The sequence below is a fragment of the Triturus cristatus genome, chromosome 2_1 (assembly GCF_964204655.1).
Source record: "Triturus cristatus chromosome 2_1, aTriCri1.1, whole genome shotgun sequence".
Taxonomy (NCBI): domain Eukaryota; kingdom Metazoa; phylum Chordata; class Amphibia; order Caudata; family Salamandridae; genus Triturus; species Triturus cristatus.
The window spans coordinates 223,529,641-223,544,977 of NC_140581.1; the positions used below are offsets into that span (position 1 = coordinate 223,529,641).

Genomic DNA, 15,337 nt, shown 5'->3' on the forward strand with positions numbered 1-15,337 from the left:
CCTGGCGCGAGATCTCCCAGTCCGTCATCTCATTTCTGCCGAACTAGAAGCAAGTGGCAAAGTAATTTGGGTGTTTTGAGACTCAACCCAGACTCTTACACTACTACTGAGCTGCACAGAAGGAAACTAAAAACCAAGATGCTTCCGCTATTTTCAATAGCTTCAGTTTTTACCTACTTTCAGCATCATTGCAGCTCGCCTTTCTTTTTTCAATGGGAATATAGCAATATCGATTTGTATAAAAATCTAAAGCGCATCTATGCCAGAGGCATTATTCATGATATTTAAACATTGTAGTAAAGGTTCATATGTGGATAAGGTGCAATCAAAAACGGAGCTGGGTAGATCACTTATAGCAATAAATGTACAATCATAGAACCATAGTACTACAAAAAATGAAAACAGTTGTCTGGTGTTCCCATGTATTTAATGGATTCAATATTAAACAATGATTTTTACATTAAGCAAACAAAGACTCAAATACAAAGCGTTTTAATTTAATGAAGATCAGTGGAGGACTATGCGGTGTAATAAAATGGGTCCCTTTTTATTATACCCGTAACTTACTTAATGTGTTCGATTAGTCAAGCTGTAAAAGATCTATATTCAATATAATTATATTGTAATTCCTTCTTAAAAGATGCTCCTACTACAAGAGAACAGTACATTTTATTCTTATAGATTACTGAATGCAGGGTCATTTGGAGAACAAAAACATAAAAAATCATGCAAACAGCTGTGGGATGCCATTTCACGATTACAAAATGATGAGTTTTTCAGTCTTTCCAAAATCCTTTTGATTTAATATACTACTGTTGATGAGGTTTGTACAGTAAATAGCATGAAAGTATAATGTCCAAATATAAAATCATTATCCACTATCAGTTTCAATTATCATTTTCACTTTTTCACAATGAGCTGCTCAGGTGCAAAAAGGAGCAATGCCTCATTTTGATTTACAGAACAAATATTTAGAGGAATAAGCAAATGGCTTTCGGGAAGGAGAAAGTCATGCCTTTCTACTAACACTCGTATATCTTTTTAATTTACATACTAGTATCAACCTAGATGGCCACTTGGAATATGAAATGCCATACAGTATGATCATTCTTTTGAAACATCTTACTCCACGTGACAAAAGAGTCCACATTATTACAGCATATAATTACTGTCAGGTTAGTTGAAACACATGATACTGCTTCAGAAAAATCAATGACTCAATTATTGCGATAATATTCAATAAATCAGTGTTTAAGGACCAAAATAAATGTTTTTAAATGAATTAACTTTTAAGAGGTTTCCAACCGTGCCAATATCCAACTAGAACAGATTTGCTAAAAAGGTTTTAACAACAGTTACGGCATACTGTAAAATTACTGTTTAGCAAATGAAACCGTTGAAAGAAGACAGGAAAGGGTTCTTCTCCCTCATAAGTATTTGCAATGTACTGTTCATCTTCAAGTAAAAGTTCACTTTTCTTAAATCCATTCTTTTGTCTACTAAATGGCAGCAAAGGGAGTTAAGGCTTGCAGCGCTGGACAAAGCGAGGGTACAAACATACATCCCTGATGTGGTGTCTATTCAGAATCCATGTCAAGAATCGCTCTAATCCCAATCCATATCCACCGTGAGGACATGTGCCATATTTACGCTGCAACAGAAAAAATATCACTATGTTACAATTTATTGAAATACCCAAAGTCAATAAGCACATACTGATTGTTTCACAAATCGTTTTGCACACATATGTTCAATTTTAGTATGCACAAATATGAATCTGTGGTTGAAAAATGCAAATTTCAATTCAAAGAATGTGGAAAATAATCGAAGTATTGCAAATTTCTGATAGAGACTTCTAATTGAATATTCCTCACCATGTGAATATCCCCAGGCTTCAGCCTGGATCTGGAAACTTCAGTAACAATTCCCTTAAGCGTCAGTAGTTGGTCGCTTTTTTGTACAGATTCGCAATGGCTCTGTCCCACCCTGGATAGGGCGTCTTTGCCCCTATATATATATATATATATATATATATATATATATATATATATATCACCTCCGCGTGCTGGCATCTGTTTCTTTCTTTATGTGTATATTAATGCGTATCCGCAGTTTCCAAATCCTGTCATACCAGATAGAGATTTTTTACCTCTAACTTTACAGTGTGCAGAATGACACCTACTAAGACAACAGGGTTCAAACTTTGTCATGCCTGTAATAGACAAATGTTGGTTATTGACACCCACAACAACCGTCTCTGCTGCTGCTGTGCCAAAATTAATAGAAAGGCCATTTGGGAACATGAGGCCAAACTTGTCGGTGCCGAACTCAGGAAATCAAAGAAGGGTTTTCGGTCAAAGTCAAGACTATGTTCTCGCTCCTGGTAATCAAAAGGCTCGAATAAGACGAGAAAATTCTGTAAAATATACAAGCACAGCTCCTTTTCATCCAGCCACTCCAATCATTTAGGGATGAGCAATGCTACAGGCACCTCCAGGCCACAAAGTTAATCTCCACACCTGAAAGAGACACCGTCAATGGTCCTGACCCATCCGAATCGGCAACAGACAGAAACGCCACAACAGCTACATGAGCTTCACCTGGCCATGGATAAAACTTTTGGTGCCTCACTGGGCCCGTCTGAAGGGCATTCGGGTCTCATGGATACAAGGTGGATTCCAGCCAGAGGATCTTTCCCCAACACAGACCACTACACTCGACCAAATGCCAGTCCCCCTTTGGATTTGGCCTCAAGACTGGCTCTGACCCCATCACTGGTGCAGACTATTTTCCAGAAATTGGTGCCCTGTAGGGCCGCCACCAGGTACCCTACCGATGCTGGGCCGCCAACACCAAACGGATCCAGATTTTGTCTGGTTGCAAAACGAATCCTTCCACACACTCAGAACTAGACTATCCCCTAGAAGATGATGATGATGATGATCAAAGTAACACTTATCATGATGGAGACATATTCTGAAGACCTTCAGGACACCAGTGGTGTGGACACTTCCCCAGACATTGGTCTGTCCTCACCTAACCTGGCTATAGCTATATATGATTTTGCCTTATTTTCCACAGTGATCAGGAGCCTAACAGTAGTCCTAGATCGTATTTTGCCAACTAGAGGTCGAAACTAAACTCAACCCTGCACAATCAAACTAAGAACCCCTCCTGCCCTTCAATAAGGAATTTACAGACATACTGTTAAAAACCTGGGTAAAACCAGGATGTTGCCCCCTCACCCCTCAGTAGGCAAGTCGCAAGCTGGCAGAGATTGTCTACTACAGCTTCCAAATCAGGAGAATTTTGTGGTGCAGGAATTCACCAGCCAACTGAACCCAAATGCCAACCCAACAAGTTCCCCAAAAATTCAAAGCTAATGGAAACATTTGCACAACACATACTTTCGCCTGCCGGCCTTGTGCAAAGATTAGGGAATACATCTCGTCTCCTGGGCAAGTATTCACACACACACTGTGGGACAAAGTGGTTGAGGTTTTGCCAGCTATATCCGATGACGTCAGAGTCACATTGCAAAGACTAATCTTGGACGTTCAGGGAGCTGCGAAATACACCATCAGATCCGGCCTGGACATGACCGAATGTCTGGGTAGGGCAGCCAGCACCAGTGTGGTGCTAAGGCACCATGCCTGAATAGGCTCCATAGGCTTTTATTCAGATGTACAGCAATTCCTTCTGGACATGCCATTTGTCAGTTCTCACCGGTTTGGAGCAAAGGTGAACTTGGCATTGGAACATTTCAAAGTGAGCAAGGCCACAACTCAATATTTCGGCCTTGCTCTACCTGTATGCCAACTTCCCCACACCACTCACCCCTTTCGAGGCTTTGGAAAGGGTTTCCAGCAAAGACGTCAATACGAACCTCGGCAGTGAGTCTCCCAATCTTTTAGAAGCAGAGCAAGGGAACAGACCACCAATGCTCAGGCCCACAGGGATAACATTCCACCCAAACTCCACCCCTTCCTGCAGTCACTGCTAAACTGTTTTAGTTTGCCCTCCGCGGCACGTGATCGGCTGGTAGGAGGTCAACCTTTCACCTCCCCGATTAGAGGAGCATCACACTTCCTAATAATTGGTGCTCCTGATTGTAGAACATGGCTATTCCCTACCCTTCCTCTCTGCCCCAATAGGCATGCTATCCATACCGCAAAACCTCCCAGAAGACCACTTGTTCATACTCCAAGGAGAAGTTCTGGGTCTCTTGGCCAAAGGAGCAGTAAAGAGGGTGCTGACAGAGATCTGGACTGGTTGCTACTCCTGTTATTTTCCGGTGTCTAAAAAGGACAAAAGCCCTTGTCTCATCCTAATTTTTCACCCTCTAAACTTCTTCCTTTGGAAGTACAAATTCAAGATGTTCACTATGGCCCAATTACTATCTGCCCTGGATTTAGGAGACTGGATGGTGGTGCTCAACTTGTAAGGCGCTTATTTGCAATCCCCGTCTGGCAGTCCCACAGACTATCTGCGGTTTGAGGAAGACCACAAGCATTTCCAGTTCTCACTGCTTCCTTTTGAATTGATCAGTGCACTTCGGGTCTTCACATAAGTGATGGTGGATGTCACGGCTCATCTGCGGAGATTGGGAATACCAGTCTTCCATACCTCAATGACTGGTTGCTGAAGGCAGTCTTGCGTCAAACAGTCATAAACCCTCTCCAGACGAGAGACAACCTGTTGATATCATTGAGTTTTTCTATCAAAATGCCAAAGTCACACCTGACCCTTTCACAGTGAGTACCCATTATCAGAGCCCTCCTGGATATAGCGCTTTTCCAAGCCAATCCTCCGCCTTAATAAGTCCAGGACATTCGGGCTATGATCCCAAAGTTTCGGCCTGCAGCCGGGGTCTCAGTGATATCTGCTCCAGGCTTCTTGGCCGCTTGACCAGGTGGCACATACGGGCTATGTAGTGGGATCTGCAGTCTCAGTGGGCTCAGCAAAAAGGCAAATTGTCTGACTCCATACAGGTGTCGAAGGAGACCGAGAAATACTTGCTGTGGTGGTTGCTCGACCACAACAATAACTGTTGTGACGGATGCATCATTGTTGGCATGGGGTGGTATTCTAGGAGAGATGAAGATGAAAGGACTCTGGTCTCTGGCAGAAGCTTGACTCCACATCAACTTGCTGGAGTTGCAAGTGATTTGCTTCGCACTGAAGGCGTCCCTCCCAACCATCAAGGGGAAACAGGTACAGGTGCTCACAGACAACACAACTACCATTTGGTACTACAAATAAAAGGGCAGTGTGGGCCATGGGGCCAGTAACAGTAGGGTAAAATTCTTTGGAACAGACTGAACACTCAGGACGTCTCTCTGATTACACAGAACCTGGCAGGATCTTTGAACACCAGGGCAGACAAATTCATGAATGGCATTTATACTTTGAGCTGGCACAGCAGGTCTACGAACAATGGGGAAAACTCTGGCTCGATCTATTTGCCACCACAGAGAACAGGCAGTATCAATGTTTTCGCACAGTAGTTATCTTTAGGAGACGCCCGTTTCGCCTACACTGGGGGCTCAGGGACTTCTGTACGTCCCTCTGTCTTCTGTCCAGAGTACTGAAAAAGATCAGGAGAGACTGAGTAGGGCACCCAGAAATTCTGGCCATAAGCAGTTATCCTCCGAACCGACTGCCCCCTGGGGAAACCCTCCTTTGTCTGCAGCAGGGCCAGGTCTTGCACCTAAGCCTGCACAACCTACTCCTCTATTCATGGCAAATGAGCAGTGATAGTAGATGGCCTTTATTCTTCCTCCTGAAGTGGTTGGTGTTATTTTAGCAGTCAGATGTCCAGATACCAAAAAAGCAGGATGCTATGAGAAGGTCGACTGGTATTCCTACCCTCAGGTTCAACACCTGCAAGCAAGTTTATGTGACATTCTTATGTTTTGTCTTTCACTGGTACAGCAAAGCCTTGCTGTGACTAACTAAAGGTTATTTACCATATCTTTGGCCTTTTTATGTTTACTAGATCAACCTTCTCTTCAAGTCATCTGTTATGCCTTTTAAGAAGGGGTTGACTCACCTGCTCACACCAACACTATTTCCAATACAAACACCATTTCGGATACTGCAGTGGGACCTTAATTTGGTTCAAACCTATCTCGTGTGCACTCCTTTTGAGGCCATGCAGAGTTGTCTTTTGCCTGTTACCATCAAGATAGTTTACCTCATCACCATAACATCGGCCAGGGGGGTGAGTGAACTGCAGGCATCGTCTGTGGCCACCATACACTTTGTTGTTCCTAGACAAACTGGTCCTCTAGGCAACAGCAGCATTTCTGACCAAGGAAGTCAATCCCTTTGACGAACAGCAATCCATCACCTTACTGGCTTTCTAAGCACTGCTTCATCCTTCCTATGAGGAAGAATGGCCGTACTGTCTTGATCCAAAAGCTTCTACATTGATGATTCAAGGGAATCACACAAAAGGGAGAAATAGTAGAGCATTACAGGGCTTACGCCTGCCCTTAACATCCTATGTAAACACTAAAATGTTGCGTGGTATCCCAGGGAGTCTGCTGTCTGCCTATTCAGCTGATCAGCAGGTCATTTTCAGGAACCCAAAGTGTTCCCTGTGAGCTGCTACCTGTGCTTAACCTAATCTCAAGGCAATTCCAAGAATTGGACAAGGATGGCTCACTCACGTAATGTGGCATGCTTCATCATTTGCCCCCTCGTCCCACCCTCGTAAGATGAATACTACTAAGGGGGACTCAACCTCAGAATGGGGCTTTTCTGAGGGAGCATCCTGGGACCGGTTGTTTGTGCTGTAATTTTTGCTGTAAGTGAGATGAGTATGCCCAGACATGGCTCTCATGCTTGCTTCGTCACCGGATTCAAGTTAGCCTAGCTGATGAGGGGTGATATCCCGAAACCTGTCCTAGGGTGCTTGTTTCCTGTCCGGGAAGGACCTCGCCTGGCAGTTCGGGCTGGACTGTTCCCATGAGAAACAGGGTCAAGACTAATCTGCATATGGCTAGATCCAAACTGGGGTGGCATAGTGAGCAAAAGAACAATAGATTGAGCCCAGATCTCTTGACTGGGGGAAGAGTGGTTGAAAGGTTTCAGCATTCCATCTTGCTGCGTTTGTTATGACCATGGCAAAGGAGCCAGTCTCTTCTGCCAGTGGTGGGTGAATGTAGGGCAGTTTCTGTGTTGGAATCGAGGTCACTGAGCTTCCTATCATAAACCTTTGCGGTATCATCATCATTAGGGTCAAGGCAGGTTATAATGAAGTGGAAATTCTTACAAACTAAGTATGCAAGTGGCGTGAAAGGTGCAACTTCGGTTGAGGTCTCGGCAAATGTTTTTTCAAGTCCAAAAGTACTATTAGCTTCTTGACTGTGGCGTCCGTGCTGGCACCAATGCTTGGGACACCGGCGTAAGTCGTGGAAGTCTTGGTGCCATGTGGGGCAAGGAAGTAGGCATGGGTCCCAGAGTCTAGGATTAGCCCCGGAACAGGGTAGAGAGACACATTCGGTATCAGGAACTAATCTGAAAGCAGTAGCCCAAATGGAGTCTGCCTCAGATCCTTAGGGCATGAAGACACTCCCGAAGGATCGGGTAAGGTACCGAAGAGACACAGCATTGTCTTCTTGGATGCCTAGATCTGCAGCGGCATCACCAATGGACCCAGGGACTCTCGATTGGGACTAAAGCCGGGATCGGCTCCAAGGTCAGAGGCAGATACTGTGACTGGGAGGTATCTGGGGCACCAATCAACTTCTCATTGTGGGAGTGGCTGAATGAGAGGGACATACTTTATCCTCTTATGATGCTTCTTCTTCGTCTTATCTGATTGCTTCGGATGAGAGCGCTCGTAGGATCGGCCTCAGGAACGAGAACAAGTATACACTCTCAACTTAAAAGTGGGATCAGGCTGTAGGTGCCTTTTCTGCCAAGTATGGCGACGTAGAGCTTGGCTTCACAGTCCCGAACAACCGTCTGCTTCATCTGAGCGAGTTTCTCACACGTCGCGAAAGTCATGTGACGAGCCTAAACGTCAGAGAGACCTCATGAGCCATGCCATTTTTGGTGGGAGAAGTCCCTTACACACTGCAAATTAAAAAAATAATTAAGTCTTTCAGTCCTGCCGGGATCCATGTCGGTAGGCATGTAATAAAAAAAACGAATGTCAGCTCGCAGAGGTGGTGGCTTTGTAGAGGCCTTTTTGTCACATCTGGGTTGTGACGGATCCGATACAGAGTCACACAACACCACCTACTAACGCACAACGGAGTTGCTGAAGAAAACTCTGGACCCAGTCTGGCACCTGGGGTATTCACAATGTGAGGAATCCGCAGTTAGAAACAGCCACCAGAGAAATGTTTCACCACTGGGAAAAATATTTTCCAGGTTGGAAGAAAAAAACACAGAAACAAAGTTGCATGTGGTAATGCACAGATCCAACACTCTTTTGACTGCACTTAGTCCACTGTGCAGACAATTGCCATGATGTGGAAGCAGACAGGAAAAGAAACACATAGGGAAACTAATGACTGTGATTCATTGGGTACACATGGAGGTTTCTGTATAATCCAGAAAGTTAGAAACCCTAAGATATATAGCTTTGAGACTTTCAAAAAGATTTTCTGTGAATCAGGCACTTCGTTATCAGGTGCATTTCTGTACTATGGGCAAAAAAAGATCAAACGCTGTTAAACTGTTAAAATAGGAGTGCTGCTTTTCACTCTTATACAGTGTTGATGAATCTAACAGCTTGAGGCCTGCAATGATCAGACTGTCAATTCTGCTGTAAAACATAGAGCTACTTAAGAGTTGAATGTCAATTATTAATTAATATAATTTCCCTTACCTGATCCGTATACCAGTAGTAAGGAGTGGGGTCAATCCCTTCTCTCTTATATCCCTCTAATAGCTCATCACTTTCATAAATACGCATCGATCCACCTACAATCTCTCCAACATTGGGCATTAGAACGTCCACCTACCAAATTAAGAAAACAAGATATTTCAATGCCAAAAATACCAATTCGTTGAACAATGGTTGAATGGATGGATCGTTTTATTTTCACACAGCAGCATACTGACCTTTTCTATTGGGTATATTGCAGTATCAATTATTACACAGTGGTAAATGTTCTAGATTTGTAGTATTGAGCAGCAGCAAAGCATCTTAACATTTTAGTACTGAAGGTATGTGAAATAAATGGTGCCTGTGCAGACCAGAAGGAATGAGTTACTTACCTGTAAGTGCAGTTATCCAGTATTGGTATCTTTCATAGATTCACATTCCTGAATCATTCCCCGTCGTCAGTATGGGAGTCCCCGGTACATAAATAAAGTAATGTCTCATTAGACATATAGAGTAATAGGCCAAGGGCCTCACCTTAGTATCATATCCATGTCCTTTTGTAAAAAAGGACCACACTTTGGAGTAGAGCCAATCAGCTATCACCACCCTCTGGAACATTCCTGGAAGGAGCTCTAGTCCCTCAGATTTTCGTAAGCACAGTGCTAAGTAGTTGTATCACTGAGAGATCCAAGAGAGTCCTTCCAGGGGAGGTGGGTGGGTTGCATGTGAATCTATGAAAGATACCAATACTGGATAACTGCAGTTACAGGTAAGTAACGCATTCCTTATCCAGTATTATGGTATCTTTCATAGATTCACATGCCTGAATCAGAGTAGTAAGCAATGATGAGCACATTTCGAATGGTACAGTATATGAATTCACCAGATAACAACATATCAACGTGAAAATAGAAAGTACCAAAAGGCAATGAAATAACATAGTAGGAAACACAATAGAGAAATGTGCGTATAGAAGAAAGGATGGTGGGATGAAAGGAAGGGCACACCTCTAATGAAATAGGTGACGAAGCACCGCTTGTCCCACTGCAGCGTCTTTCATGAGTTCCGTATCCAGGCAGTAATGCTTGGTAAATGTATGCGGCGTCTTCCATGTTGCCGCTCTGCAAATGTCTGCAATGGGCACACCTGCAAAAAGTGCCATTGAGGTGGAAATTGCCCTTGTGGAATGGGCTCGAACTTTGGAATGCAAGGGCTGCCCTGCTTGCTGGTGACAAAAAGTAATAGCTGCGGCGATCCAGCGAGAGATACTTTGTTTAGTGAGTGGGAGACCTTTCCTAGGTCGACTGTAAGCCACAAAGAGTTGGTTGGATTTTCGGATAGTCTGTCTTGTCAATGTAGAATTTTAGGCAGCGTTTAAGATCCAGAGAATGCAGGGTCCTTTCTGCCACTGTTTGAGGATTTGGAAAAAAGGATCGCAACACTATAGGCTCATTGCGATGGAAGTTTGACGGGACCTTAGGTATAAATTTCGGATTTGTGTGTAGTATAACCCGGTCATGTTTGAATTGAAGGAAAGGGTATTGAATTGAGAAAGCATGAAGTTCACTCACTCGCCGTGCCGACGTAAGGGCTAGAAGGAGCACTGTTTTCCAGGAGAGATACTTAAGATCAGCTCTGTGTATCGGCTCAAAAGGGTGTTTCATAAGCTGAGCCAGAACTGTGTTGAGTTGCCATGAAGGAGGTAAAGTCTTTACAGGAGGGAATGTCCGAAACAAGCCTTTAAGAAATTGTTTAATCAACCTATTAGACCACAGAGAAGGGCCTGCAAAGGATCTCCTGAAACGGGATATTGCTGCCAGATGGACTTTAATGGAGGCATGAGCGAGACCAGAGTTCGCCAGATGGAGAAGGTAAGGCATTATTTGCTCTGGAGAGGATGAAAGAGGGTGTATGTTGTTTGACTTGCACCAGATACAGAACCTCTTCCATTTTAAGGAATATGTTTTGTTAGTACTGTCTGCCCGAGCCAGAACTGCTCTACAGTCCGGAGGTATGTCTAGACCCTGGAACTCTCTGAACTCAGGAGCCAAGCTGATAATCTGAGAGATGCTGGATCTGGATGCTGGACTTGTTGGTTGTTCATTGTGAGAAGAGAGGGAAACAGTTTCAACTGGATCGGCGGTTCCAGGGAGAGAAGGTGAAGCTCCGTGGCCAAGCTGGAGCTATCAGGATGAGCGTGCAAGGTTCCGCTTTCATTTTCCTGAGAATCAGGGGAATTGGTGGAAAAGCGTATGCAAAGACGTTGCACCATGCGATCGAAAATGCATTCCCTAGAGATCCCTTCTGGGGATGCCAGCTTGCGAAGTGTTGGCATTTGGCGTTCTGCTTGGTAGCGAATAGGTCCAGAAGAGGGGTGCCCCACTGAGAGAATATGCCGTTGAGAGTCCGCTGATTCAATTCCCATTCGTGACATGCTGTCTGCTCAAAGAGTCGGCCAGAACGTTGTGTGTTCCTGGAATGTACTCTACCCGAAGAGAAATGTTGTGATGGAGCAACCAGTTGCAGATTTTTTGCGACTCGTGAGAAAGTGTTAGAGAGCGAGTCCCTCCCTGCTTGTTTAAATAGTGCATTGTCGTGGTATTGTCGGTCCGCACAAGCACTAGTGAACTTCTCATCCATGGTAGGAATGCCCGAAGAGCGAGATAAACCGCTCGTAGCTCCAGGAGATTTATGTGGTGTTTTCTTTCGGAAAGGGGCCATTTCCCGCTGATCTGAAGTTCTTGGAGGAAAGCTCCCCCAACCTTCAAGGGATGCATCTGTTGTGATGGTATGTGGAGAAGCAGGAAGCAAGAAAGGCAAGCCTTGAGAAAGGTTCTAAGGGCAAATCCACCACCGTAGAGCCTTGATTATCTGAGGGGTCACCAGGATGACATCGTTGAATGATCCCGTACACTGGACCCATTGAGCGGATAGCGCCTCTTGAAGAGGGCGCATGTGAAGGCGACAGTGTGGAACTAGTAGAATGCAGGAAGACATCATCCCGAGCAGGGATTTGAAAAGGCGCACTGTAAGAGACTTTTTGGATCGTATGCGAATCGCCAAGGAAAGAAGCTTGTCTCTTCGCTCTTGTGAGGGAAACGCTTTCTTCTGGATCGTGTCGAGAGTAGCACCCAGGAAAGTTATACGCAGGGAAGGCCGGAGGACGGACTTTTCCTGATTGAGAGGGAGCCCCAAGCGATCGAAAAGCCGTCGACAGGCATCGGAAGACCTGGACGCGCCTTCTAGAGAGGGTGCTTTGACGAGCCAGTCGTCCAGATATGGAAAGAGCTGATGGTGTTGTTGTCTGAGATATGCGGCAACCGGAGAAAGGCATTTTGTAAAAATGCATGGTGCCGATTTGAGTCCGAACGGTAGGACACGGAATTGGTAATATATGCCCGCTACTGCGAATCTCAGAAATTTCTTGTGATTCCGATGGATAGGGATGTGTAAATAGGCATCCTGAAGGTCTAAAGACACCATGTAGTCGTCCGCATTGAGAAGTTGCAGTACTTCCCGGATGGTAACCATACGAAACGACTGCTTTTTTAAGAATTTGTTGAGACTTCAAGTCTCAGATTGGTCTCCGTCTTCTTCTCCTTTTTGCGGACCAGGAAAAAACGGGAGTAAAATCCCTTCCCCCTTTGACGAAAAGGAACTCTTTCTATAGCTCCCTTCTGGAGCATAAGTGTAAGTTCCAGGAGTAGAGCACGTACATTTTTGTGAAGAATAGGTCGGGGAGGGGTTTGGGGAGGAATTTGAAAGAACTCTAGTGAATGTCCGAAATGTGAACTAGTTGCAGAACCCAACGGTCCGTTGTTATTTGTTTCCAATTTTGTAGGAAGTGGGAAATTCTTCCTCCAATCTTTGAGGGGGAGGAGGAGATGGAGACTGGCGGTAGTGGAAAGTCATTGTCGCCGAGCAGAGTCTTTCTGTCGATCTCCTTTGCCACGAAAGGAGGACTTAGTGTAGGTTGATTGGTGCTGTTGACGTTGCTGGTATTGTGGCAGATATTGCCGAGTGGAAGAATAGGAAGATCGGTGTTGGTAATCACCTCTTGCAGATGTTTGTCCTCTTCCTCTTGAGCCCCGAAAAGGTGGGTTCTTGAACTGAAGGGTACCCAAAGCCCTAGCCCTGTTGGTATCCTTTTTTTATACCCTGAAGAGCTTCATCAGTGTGTGTTCCGAAAAGAAGCTGACCATCATAGGGCATGTCCAAAACTTTTGTTTGCACTTCCAGTCGGAATGAAGTCGCCTTCAACCAACCCTGGCGCCGTAGGACAGCTGCGCCAGCCAGTTGGCGAAATCCAGTAGAGGCGATATCCATTGCACAGTCTATTATCTCGGATGCAGAACGTTCGCCCTCCAGCAAGATCTTTTTTGCTTCTTCCTTTGAGTCATCTGGCAAGGCCGCAAGATATGGAGCAATATCTGCCCACATCTGCCTGTTATAGCGTCCTAACAGTGCCAAGGAATTGGATGCACGCACTGTTAATGCAGACATTGACGAGAAACGTTTTCCGATATTAACAAGCCGTCTACCCTCTTTGTCCGGAGGAGCGGTCAGCAGAGAGGAAGGATTTTTCGATTTCCGCTGAGCAGCTTGTGTGATGACTGAGCCTGGTTTGTGATGTCCGGTTAAGCAAGCTGGAGCAGTATCTGGAGCTCTGTATTTTGTATCCAGACGAGGCAAAACTGGGGGCACCGAGGAAGGGTTTTGCATTATTTTAACACCCTGATCCCATATGTAATCTATAATACGGATAGATCTTACTGATATTTTAAAGGGCTCTTTAAAATCATTGAGGAAGCAATCCTGCTGGTGTGAAGGCATAGGTATTTGGAAGCGCTGCGCCTCTCTTTCCACTATGTTGTGAAATCCCCCAATGTCCTCAGGAGGCGAGTCAGCTTGAGCGGGCTCGGGGGAAGCTGGGCAGGGGAGTACATAAACGTCCCACTCATCACGAGTAGATTGGGAATCTTGAAGTTCCCCTTCCTCATGTGGATCCTCCTCCTCATCGTCTGTAAAAAGCGGAGGTGGTGAAGTGACAGGCCCATACTGCAAATTTAAAGGTGGAGGCCGCGGTCTTGGTGGTGGAGACACAGCTGGAGGCGGAGACGTTGCAGAAGTGGGAAATCTCTGCTTATAGTCCGTAATGAGGAATTGCAGATCAGAATCTATAGATGCAGGAAGACAAACCATGGGAGGTGGAGGCGGATGGTATTCTTCAGGATAAACTGCCTGATCCTCCTGTACTTGATCCTCATAGTCTGAACTGTCCTGATACTTGACGTTAAGTTGAGATGGGCTTCTCGCCGTCCGAAACATACTGCCATCATCAGAATCGTCTTCCTCCAAAAGGTGTGCTGGAGGCAGTAGCTGGACCCTACTAGGGGAAGTCAGGGCCGGCGTCAACGTATTTTTTGTGATCTTCAGATGTACGTACGTACGTACTTTTTTGATTGAAATCCGCAGTCGTCGACGTGCCTGTCAACGGTGTAGTCATCGACGGTGAAGCGTCGACGGACACCATGGTAGACGGAGTTCCCGTCGACGGTGTCGTCGTCGACGGTGTCGTCGTCGACGATGAAGTGGATGTCAATGGGATAGTCTTCGTCGACTGTGTCGTCGTCGACACAGTCGTCGGCAATCGCTGCGTCAACAGTAATTTGGACGTCGACGAAGACTTCTTTATCTTAAGCGTCGACGAGACAGACCTACCGGCCATCGACGATCGAGTCGACAACGTGGATAATGAAGTAGACGCGACAGAAGTTGAAACAGTCGCCGTCGACGAGGTCACACAAAAGGCTGTAGATGGAGATTTCCTCGTCGTCGAGGCCACCGTCGACGAGGCATTCGTCGACGGGGTGGAAAAAGGCTTTTTGAAGGTGTGAAGAACCTCCTGAGGAGAAACCTTCGCTGAAAGAGCCTTGGGATGTACCTCTGAAGACCTTTTATGCGCCTTCTTTTGAGGTGGCTGCGACGAAGGGCCTAGAGAAGCCACCCATGGTCTTTTCTGAGAGGACTGAGAAGATATGGAAGAGCCCTCACTTTCCTCAGAAGACAGTACTTGTTCTTTGTCTTTAAGCCACTGCAGCCAAATTAAGAGGCGTCCCTCACGATCTTTGAGGGTCTTGGAGGAAAAGGTACGATATACCTTACAATCCTTTGAGGAGTGATCCGGATAAAGGCAGTAGAGACAATCCTTGTGTTGGTCAGCCACGTGAAGTCTCTTTTTTCCACAGGAAGCACAAGACCTAAAAAGGCCTTTCTTTGGAGTATCTGCCATGGAGAACTGGAGAACTTCTCCCCGAAGATGGAAATTTGAAGTAAGAAGCACTGGAAATCCAAAAAATAAGGAAAGCTGAGCAGAGCTCAGAGGAGACTCCCTTAGCACGACGTGCGGTAGAAAATCTGAGGGACTAGAGCTCCTTCCAGGAAGGTTCCAGAGGGTGGTGATAGGACATGGATATGTTACTAAGGTGAGGC

The 15,337-nt window shown here is 45.4% G+C and overlaps 1 protein-coding gene across 1 annotated transcript in view; it reads right to left on the reverse strand.

Moving 5' to 3' along the window:
* Nucleotides 1–410: 410 nt before the first annotated feature.
* NARS1 (asparaginyl-tRNA synthetase 1) overlaps nt 411–15,337 on the reverse strand; it is a 217,003-nt gene continuing 202,076 nt past the window's right edge. The window contains exons 14-15 of the mRNA XM_085630181.1: nt 8,846–8,977; nt 411–1,651 (exon numbers count right to left, since the gene is read on the reverse strand). Coding sequence (XP_085486307.1) covers nt 1,520–1,651; nt 8,846–8,977 — 264 coding nt within the window. The 3' untranslated portion in view covers nt 411–1,519. The remainder of the gene's footprint in view (nt 1,652–8,845; nt 8,978–15,337) is intronic.